The following is a 16,389-nucleotide window of genomic DNA, read 5'->3' as shown; positions in this document are numbered from 1 at the left end:
CTGTCAGGTATAGGTAGAAACGGATGCGTTTTAAGATTGCAAACTGATAACTGAAATTTAAGATACCCGGAAACACGACCTCGAGGAGTGACACTTAGCAATTGGGAGCTGCTCTTTCCTGTTTTCATTTTCAGTTGTAGACTGTACACTCACGCGAGTTAAAAAACACTGTAGAAAACTTTACTATGTTTGTGGTTTAGAGCAATTTTCAATAGACTGTGGAAACTCCTTACCCAAAGTAATCACAACAGCTAACCATAGCAAGAAAAATATTACGAGGAGCCAATGAGAGGTCGAAGTAACAAGAAGATAACTGTCTAAAGTACTGGAAAACGCCTGGGATCAAGTTAGTTTGAATCCGATTGGTTGAGAAAGTAGTGCGAGTTCTCTGGATCAATCACTTAACGAAGTAAAGTAACACCAAAGCAGTCCTGGATGATTTTTGACACTCAATTGGAAATTTCTATATTAGAAAATTACATATTTACACCCAGCTACCGAAAGATCCTCACACTACTCGAGCACCCGAGCAAAATTGGAATAGAGAAAAAAAACAAATGGAAAAATACAAATAATGTATAAATTTAATTAAAACAAAAAATTGAAATAAGAAAAGCGATCTGTCAGAAATAGTCACAACTTATGAAAGGGATGTTCATTCCTGCAATAAATGTTTCCGTTTCAAGTGATGGCAGTAAAATAACTCTTTAGCTGTGTAATCGTTTCTGATCGTCTTCATGGAATGCACGGAGAAGACTGGCACACCTCCTCAAAGTTTCCTGTTACCTCTGCATTCAGTTTTGTGTTTCTTCCAGTGCTCTTTCTGGCATGTTTTACCACAATAGAGCACATTTTTACATCCAAGGCACCTTTTTAAAGTCCCGCTCTTTGAATGGCAAAAGGCACACTCTTGATCAATGTGAGAAGCTAAACCCTGAAATGGGTCGAGGAAGCCTGCAGAATGTTCAGAAGAAACGGATCTACCTTCTAACGAAGAGGATTCATCCATATGGCCAGGTTCAGCAGAACTAAGTAGAGGACTTTCTATAGCAAGGGCTGCTATAAAAAAAAAAAAAAAATTACAATCTATATTCTTTTTGTCTAGACCAAAGTATAGATGCGGTACTAAAGAAGATATGAAATCACTCATTGAGTAATATTGGACGGATCAATTTTGAGGTGAGTGCGCTCATCACGACTTTTCTCCGGCTATCTTGACACTTTTGACACGTGCGTTAGCTGCAATCCACTTGTATCTAAATCAGTCCGCATATCTTAGGTCGCTGTGTCACTTAACAATAAAATCCTCAAAATATTTATTTTCCTCCCTTAACCTCTGAGCCTTTGTTACCTTTGTTGAGAGCCGATTAGAAAAACCTGGAAAAAAAAAACAGGTGTGCACGCTGTTTTGAGTACCCGCAATGTCGAGTAAAATTGTACCGATACCCAGAGTCCTTTGCGTGAAAAAGTTGTTGAATGTACTCAACACATTATAACGAGAGTCGGATTCTCTCACTACGTAACTTACCAGCCATACTTTTGATGCTTTCTCGTGGAAACAACAGGGATATGTAAGAACTCTTCCACACAGCATAGCCACCATCTTGAGGAACTCGGGCTGCATTTGTGTACATCATTTTACGGAATAAAACCTTCTCCTGTTAAAATAACGAGGCATGACATAATCCAATTCATAATTTCAACTAAGAAAAACTGTACCGATGTGTAAGAAGGACGACGTATAACCTTAATTTCAATTTCTTTTTAAATTTAATACTATTATAATTTTCTATATCAATATCTTTATCATCATCGTCCTTCTTATCTTATTCTTTATGGTTATCATTACCATTCTCGTTACAATTACTATTATCAGTATTTTTACTATCATTATTAGCGTCATTTTTATCATTATTTTCAATATAAGTGTACCCATCTATTTGAGTTCGAAACAATCACTGGCCACGTTCTTCCTTTTTTGCCCTTACAAATATAATGGAAGCGACAGCAGAGGACAGGAGTCATACCATACCTCACAAAAATTGTTTCGTCAACATCAACATCCTCTTACCTCTTGGCCAGCTACCAGTCTGTTGACTTTGTGAAGGAAAATTCGGTTGAAGTATTCTGCTAATAATTGAGTATTTCCCGGATTCTTGCGAATCAGGTCCGCAAACCGCTGACAATCACAGAAAAAAACCTTAGCCAAAGGTAAATTCTTCCACTTGAACAGTTTTTCCACTTTGATAACGAAACCTTTCTTCTTAAGCATGTCCTCCGCTGAGTCATATGGTTCTTCGATGATTCCTCGTTCGTCAACATAATGTACTTTGGCAATCTTTGACGTTAAACGGAAACTTTCTATCATTACAATTATATCAAATTAGCCCACATATAATCAGAGCAATTGTTCCCCAGAATATACAATATGTGACAGAATCCCCTTTTATATCGACTTACAATTAAGTCAGTGTTGTAATACCAAAACCAACGTACTCACAAAGACCAATCAGAGGAAAGGAAATACCCTTCAGAACCTCTGAGAACTTAAATTAAAACCATGTGAAGTGCCCAAAGTGCAAGAAAACTCGGGCAAACAAGTCGTAATAGGTTTTCGTTTTGCATCTGATTCGTTAGGAGAATAGCCCAAGTTTTTTGGACCAATCACTGAGCAAAGCTAGGCAAAACCAATGCAATCTCCGGTTACGATTTTAAGTTCTTGGTTGCTCTATAGTAATTCGCTTGGTCCAATATGCTACTGAAGGAAGACGTGAACCACTTTCTGATTACTAAGTGTATGCATTGGAAATACACGTGAATAAATGTGTTCCTGCAGGCCTACCTCAGGCTCCTTCACATGATGATGTATAATGTCTGCAATGGATTCCCTGAGGTCAAAAAACGGCGGACCACCATCTCTTCGTAATTTCAGATCCAGATCAAGCTTAGTGCGAAACATTTTGCCAAGCATTGTAGAACAGCTATTACAATAAAAAAATTAATACATCAAAACGTAACATTATTATAAATGACCTAAAGCTTTAGAGGGAATTTAAAGGAGGACAGCACCTACAGTTAACTTACATACATCTTTTCTTTAATACCAGATAAAGGTATTATCACCAATGCAAACCTGTCCTGCAGAAGGATTAATGTTTGCCTCCAGCTCATGATTTACAGACTTTTTCAGTCTTCTCTCACCGTCTTGCTTAGGTTATTACGGCGGTAAACCGATAAAAGAGTGCGGTCTATTGCTTAAAGATCCAACTCATTGATTTTATCCCTCCCTTAAATATTGTCCAGAATCACTAGAAGCATAGTACACATTGGTTATATTTCAGTTTTGTTCTCTTATGAAAAATCCTGGCTGATCCCATTTTGTACATACCCTATATCAGTAAGTTGACTATCCCACCCTTGCATAGCATGGAGAGGCAATGGAGCTAAGTTTCGTATTACAAGTTCTCCCACTGTTCCATCGCTTCGCTTAGAAATGTTGCAAAATACTTTCCCGAGTTTGCCTGAAATTTGGAACTTGGATGAGATGATGTCGACAAAGCATGAAAAATACATGCTGAGCGGGTCACTGTAAAAAAAATAAAAAAACAACAAGATAAATAGAGAAAAATGCATGGGCGTGCATAGAGAAATTCAGCTCAGCTCGATATCTCACTTGTAAGCTATCGAGTTGAACACGAGAAGAGGAATTCCATATCTACAAGCAGCCATGCATTATTTTGTTATCATGCAAACACAATAGCCCTTTCGTAACAAGAAAAGTCGAGTGTATATATAAATTAAAAAGAATAAGATCGATAATCTCCAAAAAAAGTCGCTAAGGCCCAAGATGGAAAAATGCGTCAAATCACTACAAAAAACAAACAAATAAATAACAAAAAAACAAACAAACAAACAAGCAAACAAACAAAAAAACAATGGGCGTAACTTTCAACCCAAAAAATTTCTCAGTAAGTCACTTTTTCCTGACCGACAGAAGATATATTTTCAGGAACTGTGGCAAATCTTTCAGTTGTGGATTTTCGAGCTCCGACGCGAGAAATGCCACTATCAAAGCCACTGAATACGTAACTTTCGATTTTTCTTTTCGTATTTTGGTTCTCTTCCCCTTGTAGGAAATTTTGAACGTCACAGTCAGTAAAAAATACGAATTTTTCAGTGTTTTAGCTGCCAAAATTCGAGAAAATTTCGACAAACTACCTTGGATTGAGAGTGGTGAAGACTTGATAAAGTGGCGCGAAAGGCGAGTGATGAGGCAGCAGCTGATTGGCGATATCACATACGCACAAAATGTTCGTATTTTTTCACGTGTGTTATTACGGCTTTTCTCAGGGCTTGAAATCCTCGTAAAACACCGCAGTTTCTATGATAACTAAATTTTTGACCTTGAGGGCAAACTTATAAATGCTGATTGGCTGATACAGGGGGTATCATTGATCAATTTCGGTAATTGCCCACGCAAATTTAATTAAAATTGGCTTGAATTTGCCTGAAAGTATAATGATTTCGTTAATGGTGAATATATATTTTTTTAGCAGGGCTAGTTTCTTTGCTTGAGTGATGTTGTACAAATATAAAATTTTATTCAGCTGAATTGGACGTCTTTTAGTTCATTGACGCTGACAGGACACTGAAATGGCTTGGTACGAAATTTCACAATAACGTGCGTTAATAAAAGAATCTTAATTTCTTTTAGTTAACGATACACACCCCTGCATTTGTATTTGACTTTGCAATTTGAAAATGAATTTTTCACATTCCAAACTCTCCGCCTTTCGACATCTGTGCATAGCTCGTGACTCGTGACGAGAAGATCATTTAGGGCATTTTTTGAAATCAATAATTTAGAGTTATCAGTAAATCTTTTTTAATCAATAAAAAGCTTAAGCTATTCAGAAAAAAATTTCCGAATCTCATAACACTGCAACATACTCATAACATAGTGGTGCTTGAAGATCATTGCTGAAGTTAGTGCTACCCACCCTGTAGCCCCCTCGAAGTCTATTTGGACTACCGTTGGAGACTCATCTGGTTGGCTGACCTTCATTGCCTTCGCCTTGCAGATGGCGAAGTCTAGTATCTCAAGTTCAGCAGAATAAGAATGTATGCTCTCTTCCACTTTTATTACCTTTCAAAAAAAATGAGAAGACAATGAAATAAGATATTACATACATAATAATAAACATGGAAAAATTACTCAGTTCTGATTGGTTAAGATAAATGCAGTTTTCAGGTAACTCAGCGCAGAAGAGGGTTAATTCAGTGCAAAGAGAATAACAAGTCAGACATTCTGATCGGTCTATAATAAATTAAAGAAACTCACAGATAGCCAATCAAATGCGAGCCTTGGATGTTGCAACAAAATTTGAAAGTTGAAAATTTGCGAGCGAAACAATGGCCGACGTTTTAAGTAGGTTTTCTTTCACCACCGCACCTGAAAAACAGCTCAAACACCGAAACCACTGTAAAAAGCAGTAATTTTCGGTTGTGGGTTTGGAAAAAGTGGTGTTTAAAGAAGGGAATTGCCAAGGAAATCGAAAATTACGAGCCGACCCAGCTTAACACTGCTGGAGCGATCCGAAATTAAAAAAAAACATGGTGAAACCTCGGAAACGACGATTCCATTTCATCGACAGTGATACGGACACAAACCGAACAATTCCTTGAACTGTTGAGCCGGACTTTGAATTTTTTTGCGCTTAAAAGATGTGAAGATATCATTGCATATTACTGTTTTGATCGTAAGCGGTTGTTTTGACCGTACGCACGGTTTGAATAAATTATTTCTGCTCTTGATGCGCGCGCTTTGCTTATGCTTAATTATGATAAGTCATCTCGTATTTTTTATGTATACTTTTAACACGTAATCACATGATTTTTCTCGTGCAATTTCACACGTGCTTTAAAGACCACTCGTGCTTATTTATTCCAAATTGCACTCGAAATCATGTGATTACCTTTACGAAACGACTAGATTAAACGTACATGGTCACAGGGATCTATTGAGACGTTTTAATCGGATACCACCTTAATACTAGCAGTTTTCATCGCACGTCGACGAGATCAACAACTTGTTTAAGGCGGATTTTTATGCAGCGAATTATGTACTTATCTAGTATACTTGTAATTCGCTACGATGACAAAATTTTTTAAAAAAATTTCATTTTGTACTCCTGCTTTCAGTTCTGGTTCTCACACGTTTATTGCGGAACCGGCCTCTGGAAGATGTACTGGCTTTGACGATCTTATTGCTCTTTGCTGTAGCTATAATGCAAGTGCGCAAATGAGCATCCCATGGACGCCAAGTCAAGAATTGGTAATAAGTTAACAATATGCAATGCACCTTTTACCTTGAGTACTTGGCATTTTTCATTGGATTCCATTAAGGTGAATGTCTGTCTTGCAAACAAACCAAATGTTTCCGCAGGATCAACCCGTTGAACACTCTGCACAGTCTCGTCTGCTAGACTCACTGGCTCACAAGTTATGACCTTTATTAGTTCTCCGGATGATATCCACATCTTGGATGAACAGTGAAGCTCATTCCAGTCTTCTTCGCGTAGATGGAAAGTCACCACTTGGGTGTTATCATCATATCGCAAGCTGTTGTAAATTACTGAAGGCTGCGAGGCTAGACTCATTGCGAGGGACCACTTGAATAGAAAGATGAAATGAACGAATAAATACATGATTAAATAAAATAATTAACAAATAAGTAATTGTGCGTATAATGTGCGTATAATCTTATCGTTAAATTGTCGCACGTTTCCCTTTATTATGTGCCAGAAGGAAGGTACACGTGTTAAGAGTTTATAAGTAAAAGGAGTTATTTTATTTTCTCACTTGTGAAGGAGCTTCCTCAGCACTGCTGCGATCACTCCTAATGTAAATCATCGGCTTTGGTGTTCCCTCATACCAAGGCACGACTGCAATCTTGATGTTAACTTTTATTTCAACAATGGGCTCTGTAGTGGTAGAAGAATAAAATGATTTATTTAGTTGAAACAATAGGCCCTCTAGAATTTGTTTAGCTCCTAATGTGTGCTGTTGGAGATTTATTTACTGCAAGTTCTGTGAAAGAGAGGTATACTCTAGAAACTATATTAATCGCATCTCCGTCATTAAAAAGCATATCTGTATAAAAATCCACGAGTTAGCGCGGGTTAAGATGCTATAGAGTAATCTAATAGTTTTAAATTTTTTTACTCATACGGGCTAAAAATTTGACTGTGGACGCCGCCATTTGGAAATAACTTGATAACCTGGCTACCCTAGAAAAACCACATCGGGTTTCACCAACAGCTCCTGCTCTAGATCTGGATCTTAGAAAATCACCAACTAGATTAGTTGATAGTGACTGTTTCGATTAGATCCGGGTATTTCGAGTAGATCGCATAGTTTTCTTTGCAAGGTATAGATACAGAAGAGGAGATATTGCTGCTTGTAATAATGATGGTTCGTAACTAAACCTTCACCATGTCCTTACCTGGTGTTCTCCCCAACGATGCCTTTAACAAATTCCAAGATAGTCCGTACCTCCTCTTAAAGTCAGCTGGTAGCTCATCTTCAAGTATGTCAAATATCTCGGCGGCTAAAACGCAAATAACCAACCCAAATTACTCGTCAATATTTCTTTAGATTTCTTCTGTCCAATTTCTGCTATTAAGACAAGTGTAGATAAGATGCGGGGGCACTTTATCTTCCCTTCCTGGTTATTAGTAAAATCGATATCAACGAGCCAAACACAAAGTGTAATATAATTATTAGGAATAGCCCATAGCTTGAGGAAGGACATAGGTTTTTACCAGGCCCTTCAGCGAAACTGAACATTACAAACTCAGGCACTGTTGTTTACAATTATGATAATGATAAAAGAAGTGATTATAATGATTATATGAAATGATCATGGAATAATTGGTTCTCCATACTGAATATATTTCTTACAGGGCGAGCGAATGTACTTCTCACAGGGCGAGCGTTATCATTTGGTATGCCAACATTGCGAAAAATTAAGAGAACCGGATTGAGAATTGGAACTCGTGGTAGTTTCCTAGGGTTTCGATCTGTAGTTTCAGTGCTCGAACGCCGTGAATACGCATACGCTACAGGCTAACAGCTAACTTAAAAATTGATATGACCTCCTTCCTTGAAGAGTTGTTGTGCCTGATGAATAATTCGAAGCATGGTCAAAGGCGAAGGTGAAGTGACGCCGATGTAATGAATCACCACGTTCGTTAGGTTGAAGCAACGCTCTGTGAGACTCAGTAACGCTTGGACAACATCAGTGGTTTTAGCTGAAATTGCAAGAGGTATTTATAAAATTACAGTTGTCACAAGGTGAGGTTAACTTGCTACAGTAACATGCATCTGCAGACAGACCGGAACTTGTCGTGGCTCTTTTAGCGAGGCGACTCAGTATCTCCGTTCTTTCTTGTTAGGACTCCCATCCAACCACAAGTCCCCCCTCCCACTTTCCCCTCCTTCTCCGCCTTCCACCCTTCTCTTAGCAGTTTTGAGTGGTAATTCCCCAGCAAAGATGGGACACTTGTTCAGTATGACAGGAGCTGGCTAAAAATTTGGCTCCAGTACGCCATAACTAACCTTTTGTCAATAAAGTCCTTTTAAGGTCCGCCTTGACCCAGCAAAGAGTCTCTTCTGTAGATTCCAAGTGGTCCGGAAGTTTTCTACACCAAACAAAACAAAGCAAAAGAAAACAACAAGAAAAACAAACAAACAATACCACGTGGTAAAACGGAAGCCTCAGTCATAGACCTTAATCCCTGCTGCATGCGAGCTAACTGAAGATTTACAAGTGGATTGGCGTGCATTTAAATTTGAAGATCCACCCTTATGAAAATTGCTTGTCATAGGTTAAAGGACACTCAATGGGCCCACTAACATTCAATTTGATTCTCTATTAATACTCTGCGTAACAAAAAATCATAGCAATCATTCTTTTGTTTGGGTATTGAAAACTGCAAATTGAGGAAAACTGCATTGATGTTATATGAAAGGATACAATGTTTGATACTAGGAAGTGTTTACCAGGATTTGAGCTGAGACGCTCTAATTCTATTCCCCTACGCCCCCTTGCCTCCCCCACCCCACCGTTGACAAAAATTAAAACGACCATATGTTGGGCCTTAAATGTTTTAAAGGATGGTTTCAAGGCTGCCACGGTCAAACCAGGCCAGCAATGACTTGCAATAAACGTGACCGCACAACTAGTCCGGTAGACTGCATCTGAATGTTATGTTTAATTCATTTCATTAGCTTAGCGTACTTGCTTCCCAATTCGAGATCAACAGCCAGGTTCAAGCCAAGAACTGTCGGGAGAAGTTGCAACGGAACACCAACACATTTGTTGTAATACTCCTCTATACTGTCACATTCGCCGCACCATAACATGCTTGATGTGAACAACAGAGAAGCAGTTGGCCTGATTTAAATATAAAAATAAAGAAAACAGAAATTACCAAGATGTCTAAATACCCCTTGTGTATCAGCATTTCCAATTATAAACTAGTTAATCCATACGCCGTCATGAACTGACTTCGGATCCATCTAATGGGGACTTATTTTTCTACTTCTGGAGGTCGCAAATCTCGCTGATAATGCTTTTAACTCTTATGTACAGTTCGAATGAATTGCTTACTCCTCCTAAACCTCACTTTAGAAAGAAGGCGAAATGCTAAAACATCCATTACGCACCAGGACTTTAGTTTAGTGTCTCTACGCACTGGACATTTTACTTTTTTGTTTTTGCTTTGCTTGTTTTTTTTGTTCGTTTTTTCAAAAGGGGAAAGCGAAGGAGGGTTCTGGTCGCTGTTTGGTTCGCATATTGCCTTTTGCTCACGAAAAATGAAACAAATCCCCCTCTTTCAGTGTGCCTTGGTCACTTGTGAGTAAGGTTGATGTTTTGGGGAACAGCGATGAGATTTGTTCTTTTCATTAATATAAAACTGACTTTGGCAATAAGAAACTACACTAAGAAACTGCAATGCTTTACACACCAAGCTAAAAATAACTTTATTTAAATCGACATATCCCAGCCAAGGCCCTGAATTCTCCTCACTGTCCCATCATGATCTCTTGGATAACAAGAATTAAAGGAGTTCTCCTCAAAAATCCGAAAAAAGGTCAAAGGTTAATGAGGACTGACAAGATGACTTACACTTTTAACCTCGGGCCACAGCAGACAAGGACATTCAGCAAACCAGTGTGATCGCTGAGATTACTTGTATCGATAACGTCGAATAACACCTCTGGAGGAAAGCCAATCGTACACAAAGCGAGGGCATCGCCGGTCCACAGGGTAACCTACAAAACAAGAGTAGGTGAAAGATGATGTTTGTCAGTGAAGGACACACACTTACTCTGAAAAAAGCACTCCGAGTGCTCCCAATTGCAGCAAATGAAACTTTGACATTATTAACATACAATATACGGCAACAGCTAGCCATCTATAGCTCATCCAGAGTGTTCACTTGACTCTCGGGAGACTGTAAAATACTTTCGGAATATTTATTAAATTAAAAGGTAAATGTTGGCTGGATCCATCAGCTACAGGTATTTGGTCAGCAATGCGAGGTATCACACGCGGTAGAGAACTTAATGGATCTTGAAAGCGTATACAGCGAGCTAGATAAGGAACGGACCATTAGGTTAAGGCCTCTAGAAGACCATTTGATAGTACGACCTATAGAGCGAAAGAGTTCACTTAGAGCTTAAGAGATCTGGAACAAGTGGTGCTATGCCGCTATGCCGCTATACCGCCATGCAGTTCTTTAGGCATTCTCGCCCGTGCAACGCACTTGCAAACGCAATGTTCAATACAAACCCAGTATATAAAAAGTATATAAAAACGTTACGCAAAGTAAGAAATTAGATGAATTAACAAAATATAGAAAAAAAATTGTTCCAAGCCACCTGGGTTAGATTTGAAAACAAGAGGGCGTCTACCTCGGAATATATCATACAAGAAATAGGTGGGGACTGTTATGAAGTATTTCCTAATATCGACCGCGCCAATTTTTTTGTCTGCGATTGTCAAGTGAACGTCTTTTCCAGTTGCATTAGCCATTGTGTTTCAGACTGTGTCGCACCCGTGACTTGGCCACACTGTTGCAAGCGTCTTTAGCAAAGAATGAGAAAACGACCATTAAGCTCGGGTAATGATTGTTAGAAAAACGTCAAGTGAGTTGCACTGCGTTCTTATTCATTGATTTCGCTAATCACAACCTACCATTCTCCAAGCTTACTTAGTTATGAGCGTATTGGCGTATCTGCGAAAACACAATTCACCTTCAAAGTTGCTTTGTGATTCTTATTTTGCTCCTGATATCTTTTTACCCACACTGCCAGCTTTTCCTTGCAAACATCTGCACATGATTTACCTTGTTCGAGGTCTTTCCTATAAGAGAAAAAAACTTTTTCTTTCAATTGCATAAATGAGTAAGCGTTGTATTCGGAAGGTTCGAGCGACTGTATTCAAACAACCGCAGACAAAGATGCTAGTTAACCCGATGTTAGGCAGACATACTTAATGTATAACCTTTGAAGCATGCGCTTATGTAAAGCTAATCTAAGTAATCCTCATTTTTATTCCTGAGGGAGTAAGATAACTCCATCTTTTCAAACCCTTTCGCTACCATTTCGCTTTCCCTTTTCCCTTTAGTGGCTACAACATTTTAGAACTGCTATACTACACTTTGTATCAGATAATAAAAAATATTCATAATCTTAACTTTTGAAAGGTCATCAAGTTTCCAAATTTCATTTATATATGTTTGTAGGCTGAAAAGAAATTAATCGTTATTTTTTCGGAACAAAAATTAGTCAATCTGAATCGCACATTCATGTATAATTTTAAAGAGCTCTTTTTGACTGTTAGTCCTTCGTCAGAACAAATGGCAGCTTTAGAAGCTCTTTACGTTGGCCAAGTTACACTATTAACTCTGTTGATAAAGTCAAATTAACTTGTTATACTCCCCACCAGCACAACAAGAAAGCTTTTTTAGAAAGTCACTGCCTTTATTGATGAATTATGTATAATGTGGGTTTATATTTACCAATGTCTATTATCATTACTAATTTGGAATTCAATTTTCACGAGTCACTGAATTAAAAAACGCAATGCTTCGTTTCCATGTTAAAAATCTGTCTGGTTGTCAAATGGATGACAAAAATCAAGAACGCGTAAACAAGATCACAGACAAGCAGATGGTTTCACCAAATAGGTAAACCAAAGCTTAAATTGATATGCAGGTTTCCGCAGCAGTAAATTACCTCGATTTCAATAGATATATAATCTATACATTGGCTCATTTGCAATTTTACCACCTGCCCAAATGAAATCGTGAAACACTATATATTTGACGGACACTCAAAAGAGCTTTAAGTCAACGTGTTTGGAGATTTGGCCTTTCAAATTAAGTTTTAAAACCTAGAATTGAATTCAGTCGCGAATCAGTCTATAAAATGATGCACATTGGACTCGTGAAGGAAAATAGATTTCAATAAATACGAAACACAAAATGTCCACGGGAATCGCTGACGGAGCATTGTTTGGCGTCAATACTCCGAGCGGAAGATTAACAGTGAATGGTGCAGTTGGTTGAGCGTTAACATACATTTAGCTTATTTCAATGAGAAAAGAAAGCCCTATAGTTAGTTACCTTTCCAGTGGTGGATAACCCACAAACGCACACGAACCATAATGCTGCCTCCACTTGTGAACAAATGGACGAATCAAAGTTGGATTTGTTTTCTCCGACTCATCATTCGTGGAACCTTCTCGATACCAGTGTTGTATTTCCGTATAGAGTGGATTTGTTGCGGCACGCTTCACAAAATTGTCTAGTTTCTCTTCATAGATCTCCATCACCATATGAGTTAGTATAGACAGGCACTGAGAATTCTCACAGAACCGTTTACTTCTTTTCGTGTCCTCTATCAGGTTGTTTCTTTCCTCTTTAACACTTTTCACTTCGAGGTCGAGATGTCTCCAGTCTTTCCATATATCCCGACATTCCTGCAGAACGCTGTTATCTTGAAACTTTAAGATACTTTCGTCGCTGTCAAAATCCCTCTCCAACAGTTCAGTGAGTACTTTTCGCAGGCGATCAAAGTCGGCCACCGACAGCGCAAGGTTATACCAAATGTTCCACAAGAAGTCTACATCAGCAGGGACATCAGGATTTATCGCACGAGCAACTTCTATGAGGACAGCATCGCGAGCTATCACTGACGGATCATAATCATTCAAATGGAAACTTAAACTCTTCGGACGCTCGTGCGGTTTTCTTAGGGATAGTTCAGACAAACTGCATAAAAAATTTCTAACATCACCGCATGCTAAAAGCAACACGTCTACCTGTTTGTCGTTCGATGTGCCCAACAGTTCAGTGATATCTCGGGCTGGAGTGTTTCCCATTGCGTACGTGTACAAACCCTTCGGGTAGAGTGTTATTCCCATCGGATTATGAAAACTTAAGTTGGGAACACCTTGCTTGTCGTATTTTGTCATGTTGATGGTTAGCAATGCGAGATGAACTGCGACAAATGTTGTCTCCTAGTGTTGTAAAACAATTTTTCCTAATTTTGATTCTGAGAATTACCGAAGCGAGACTAATTCTGAGAATCTAGCTCGAGAGAGACTTGGGTTCCACGAAAACAGTACCGGAAGTAACCGGAAGTAAGATTGGCTGTATGGATTTATTCTATCCTTGAAAGTTATCAAAGAAGGATATTTTCAGTGACACATAATTCAAACTCGGTTTGTATTTTTTATTTGATCTATATTTGTTGTTTTACACATCTATTCCATTTTTTTTCTACTTTTTAACACTAAGTCGCATTTTGTTTTTGTCGAACCCAGACCAACGCGCATAGTATTTGCAGAAATTTCCTTCTTTTGTTACGATCATTTTGCAAAGAATTTCAAACTGATACTTGCCAGGAACGTATTTCGACGTATTCCATAAAAAAATGCAATTTCAACATAACATAAGACGGTCGTACTACTATTAACTCGTCCGTTTCGTTCGCAAAACTGTATTTCGCATGAGGGACAATTTCCCAGTGTATTAGATTTGACTACAGTGACAGTATATAAAAATTCTACCATTTACATGTTACTGATTGTTACATAGAGTGGACATATTCGGTATTACGTGAAAAAATGCTCAATGACCTTCTTATTGATGAGTCGACTTAGTTGGTTTATTCATCAGAGTAAGTCACTATATCATGCCACAATGTTTGAAAAAAAGGGAAAAAACTGCGTATAAAAAATTTCATGATGAAGTAGAGAGATTTTTTAACTCTTGAGAGCTTGACAAACAATACCACATGAAGGCGCTGCTCAGTATGCTCAATCACAATGGAGGTTTCATGTAGTAGATTGAAGAGTGAGGATCCTTGTGCGGCATAACTAACACTTCTATTGGCATTATTTTAATCATTACATGCTGGGATATTCCCCTTTCCCACCCTGGAATCCCAACCCCCCCTCCGAGATTCTCGAAGCCACATTCTAGGAGGAAAGTTTCAATACCATAAGGAAAGGATTGTAGTTGGCAGAACTTGGTAAAGATACAGCGTGTAAACCCTTTCCTTATCAGTCCTCGCATAAATATTTCGAGTTACTTATGAAAACATAAAAGTGCATCTTGTATCTTTTCTTTAGGAAACAAGTAGGAGTGGCTACTTTAGGAGGGTACCTTTACGCCATCGGAGGTTATGATCACGGTCACAGGTATGACACAGTAAAGAGTACGATCCTGGCAAGGCTGAATGGTTGCCTGTGGCACGGATGGGTACTCCTCGCAATGGATGTAGAGTAGGAGTCTTGGACGGCTTTTTTATGTGGTTGGAGGATACGATGGGACTTCGTATCTTAGTTCAGTTGAAAGATAAGTTTGTTTGAGTAAGACTTGTTGAAAAATTAATTGATTTTTTGATCTATAACATAAAACTTCTTGACGGCAAGCACGGATGATTTGAATAAAGCCAGGCGAAGTCCGTTCTGAATTGAAAATGCAAAGCGTTGATAGTTGGTTACAAATCCATTCATAAAAGTAGTAGCCACGCATAGAGATAATTATCACGCTTAGCTCTTGCTCTATTTCGCCAAATATCATCAGTTATCCCAGTCTCAATGAAGCCCTGATTTAGTGAAAGCAAACATATCCTCACAGTAAGTTTAGAATCTTATGGCTCTTAGTCTATTGGTAACATGGTATTGCATTTTCCAAATAAAGAAAAGCAACAATGATCGATTTTTTTTACGTGCTATTGGAAATGTTGCATCGTATCAGACGATCAAGACGGGACAGGACGAGAATCCTGATAATGCACATTTCACTCTCTTGCTTGCTCGTGTTAAAACTAAAACTCCATATCTTCTTGACATACTGTTAGATACGACCCTTCATCAAACGAATGGCACCAAGCACCACCTTTGAGTCAGCCAAGGGACTGTATAGCAGTTTGTGTGGCAAGCTGTAAAAGGACTTTTCACAATAAAAGACTTTTCGATTCGACGTCAGCGAATGCAAGACCGCATGCATGAAAATGTCCTTTTAAATCTGGCATCATGTGCATCCAAAGATAACTGGTTTGTTTTACCTGACGTTCGTTCCTCACAAACGGGGAACGCCTTGAGTTACGGTTTCAGTGGCGGTGGGAGAGTCACGTGGTACACGTGATCGAAGTGCAGGTGTAATAACATAGGTGAATAATATGTGGCTCAGAGAAGCTGAAAGAACCACAGACGCAAAAGAGAGAGAAAATGGATCAAATTTAACCAGCAGTGTACTCGAGAACAGCATAATGAAATGAAAGTCAGTGTGTAAAGGATTAAGTTATTCTGACCTATCCTGTTAGGAAACATTCATCCCTAAGACGAAACTTTGTACTCATTCTTACAAACCGACTCGATATCTTTTAACAGACGTTTATGTGGCGCAATCATGCAAAAAATATGTGCAATACACCTCAACATAAGTTCAAGCAACTTGATATGAGGTAAAACAAGAAAATGATAAAGAAAAAGTCTTTCCTCCCTAAAGTCTTCGTTTTGTTTGTTCGTGCGTTACAGAGTCTTTTTCAATTGCGGATTTTATAAATTGACTTTGTGACTTGTATCGAGTAAAGACAGATAGATGTGCATAACATTGACTACAATTTCGTAGTTTCAGAAACAGTATGACGATTATAATTTATCTCAAATCGAAAAATATCGTAAATAGTGTCAATAAGATAATCATTAACAAAAAAAATTATTACAAGGGAAGAAAGTGACGTCGTTTTAGAGCAATGAGAAGTTTTCTGAATCAATTTGAGAAAGGTTGCTTTCAAACTTTTCTC

General features: G+C 38.4%; 1 protein-coding gene and 1 long non-coding RNA gene across 2 annotated transcripts; one reads left to right on the top strand and one right to left on the bottom strand.

Moving 5' to 3' along the window:
• Positions 1 to 566: 566 nt before the first annotated feature.
• On the bottom strand, positions 567 to 13,622 carry LOC149037452 (uncharacterized). Its single transcript, XM_089187975.1, has 15 exons — positions 12,696 to 13,622; positions 11,323 to 11,431; positions 10,193 to 10,338; positions 9,302 to 9,457; positions 8,620 to 8,702; positions 8,157 to 8,312; positions 7,505 to 7,609; positions 6,862 to 6,983; positions 6,369 to 6,671; positions 5,001 to 5,146; positions 3,389 to 3,586; positions 2,843 to 2,981; positions 2,072 to 2,338; positions 1,529 to 1,658; positions 567 to 1,059 (listed from the first exon to the last, which is right to left on the bottom strand). Exons 1-15 carry the CDS (start codon positions 13,544 to 13,546, stop codon positions 770 to 772), a joined length of 3,201 nt encoding a protein of 1,066 aa, XP_089044101.1. The 5' UTR covers positions 13,547 to 13,622; the 3' UTR covers positions 567 to 769.
• LOC149037451 (uncharacterized) lies at positions 12,155 to 14,974 on the top strand. Its single transcript, XR_016181242.1, has 2 exons — positions 12,155 to 12,257; positions 14,708 to 14,974. It is a non-coding gene; the product is annotated as an uncharacterized LOC149037451 (long non-coding RNA).
• Positions 14,975 to 16,389: the final 1,415 nt, after the last annotated feature.

This window comes from Pocillopora damicornis, chromosome 11, assembly GCF_964200805.1.
Source record: "Pocillopora damicornis chromosome 11, jaPocDami1.2, whole genome shotgun sequence".
NCBI classification, from domain to species: Eukaryota; Metazoa; Cnidaria; class Anthozoa; order Scleractinia; family Pocilloporidae; genus Pocillopora; species Pocillopora damicornis.
Note: the sequence above shows the minus strand (reverse complement) of the source record. Positions and strands in the feature narration are given on the sequence as shown.

What these genes read in the sequence shown, in the direction of transcription:
- LOC149037452 (XM_089187975.1), bottom strand. Translation starts at nt 13,546, where the DNA reads ATGACAAAATACGACAAGCAAGGTGTTCCCAACTTAAGTTTTCATAAT. An exon ending in TGTGGCCCGAGGTTAAAAGT is followed by an intron (nt 9,458 to 10,192) that starts GTAAGTCATCTT and finishes TATTTAAATCAG; the next exon opens with GCCAACTGCTTCTCTGTTGT. An exon ending in AAAAATGCCAAGTACTCAAG is followed by an intron (nt 5,147 to 6,368) that starts GTAAAAGGTGCA and finishes TTTTTTTGAAAG; the next exon opens with GTAATAAAAGTGGAAGAGAG.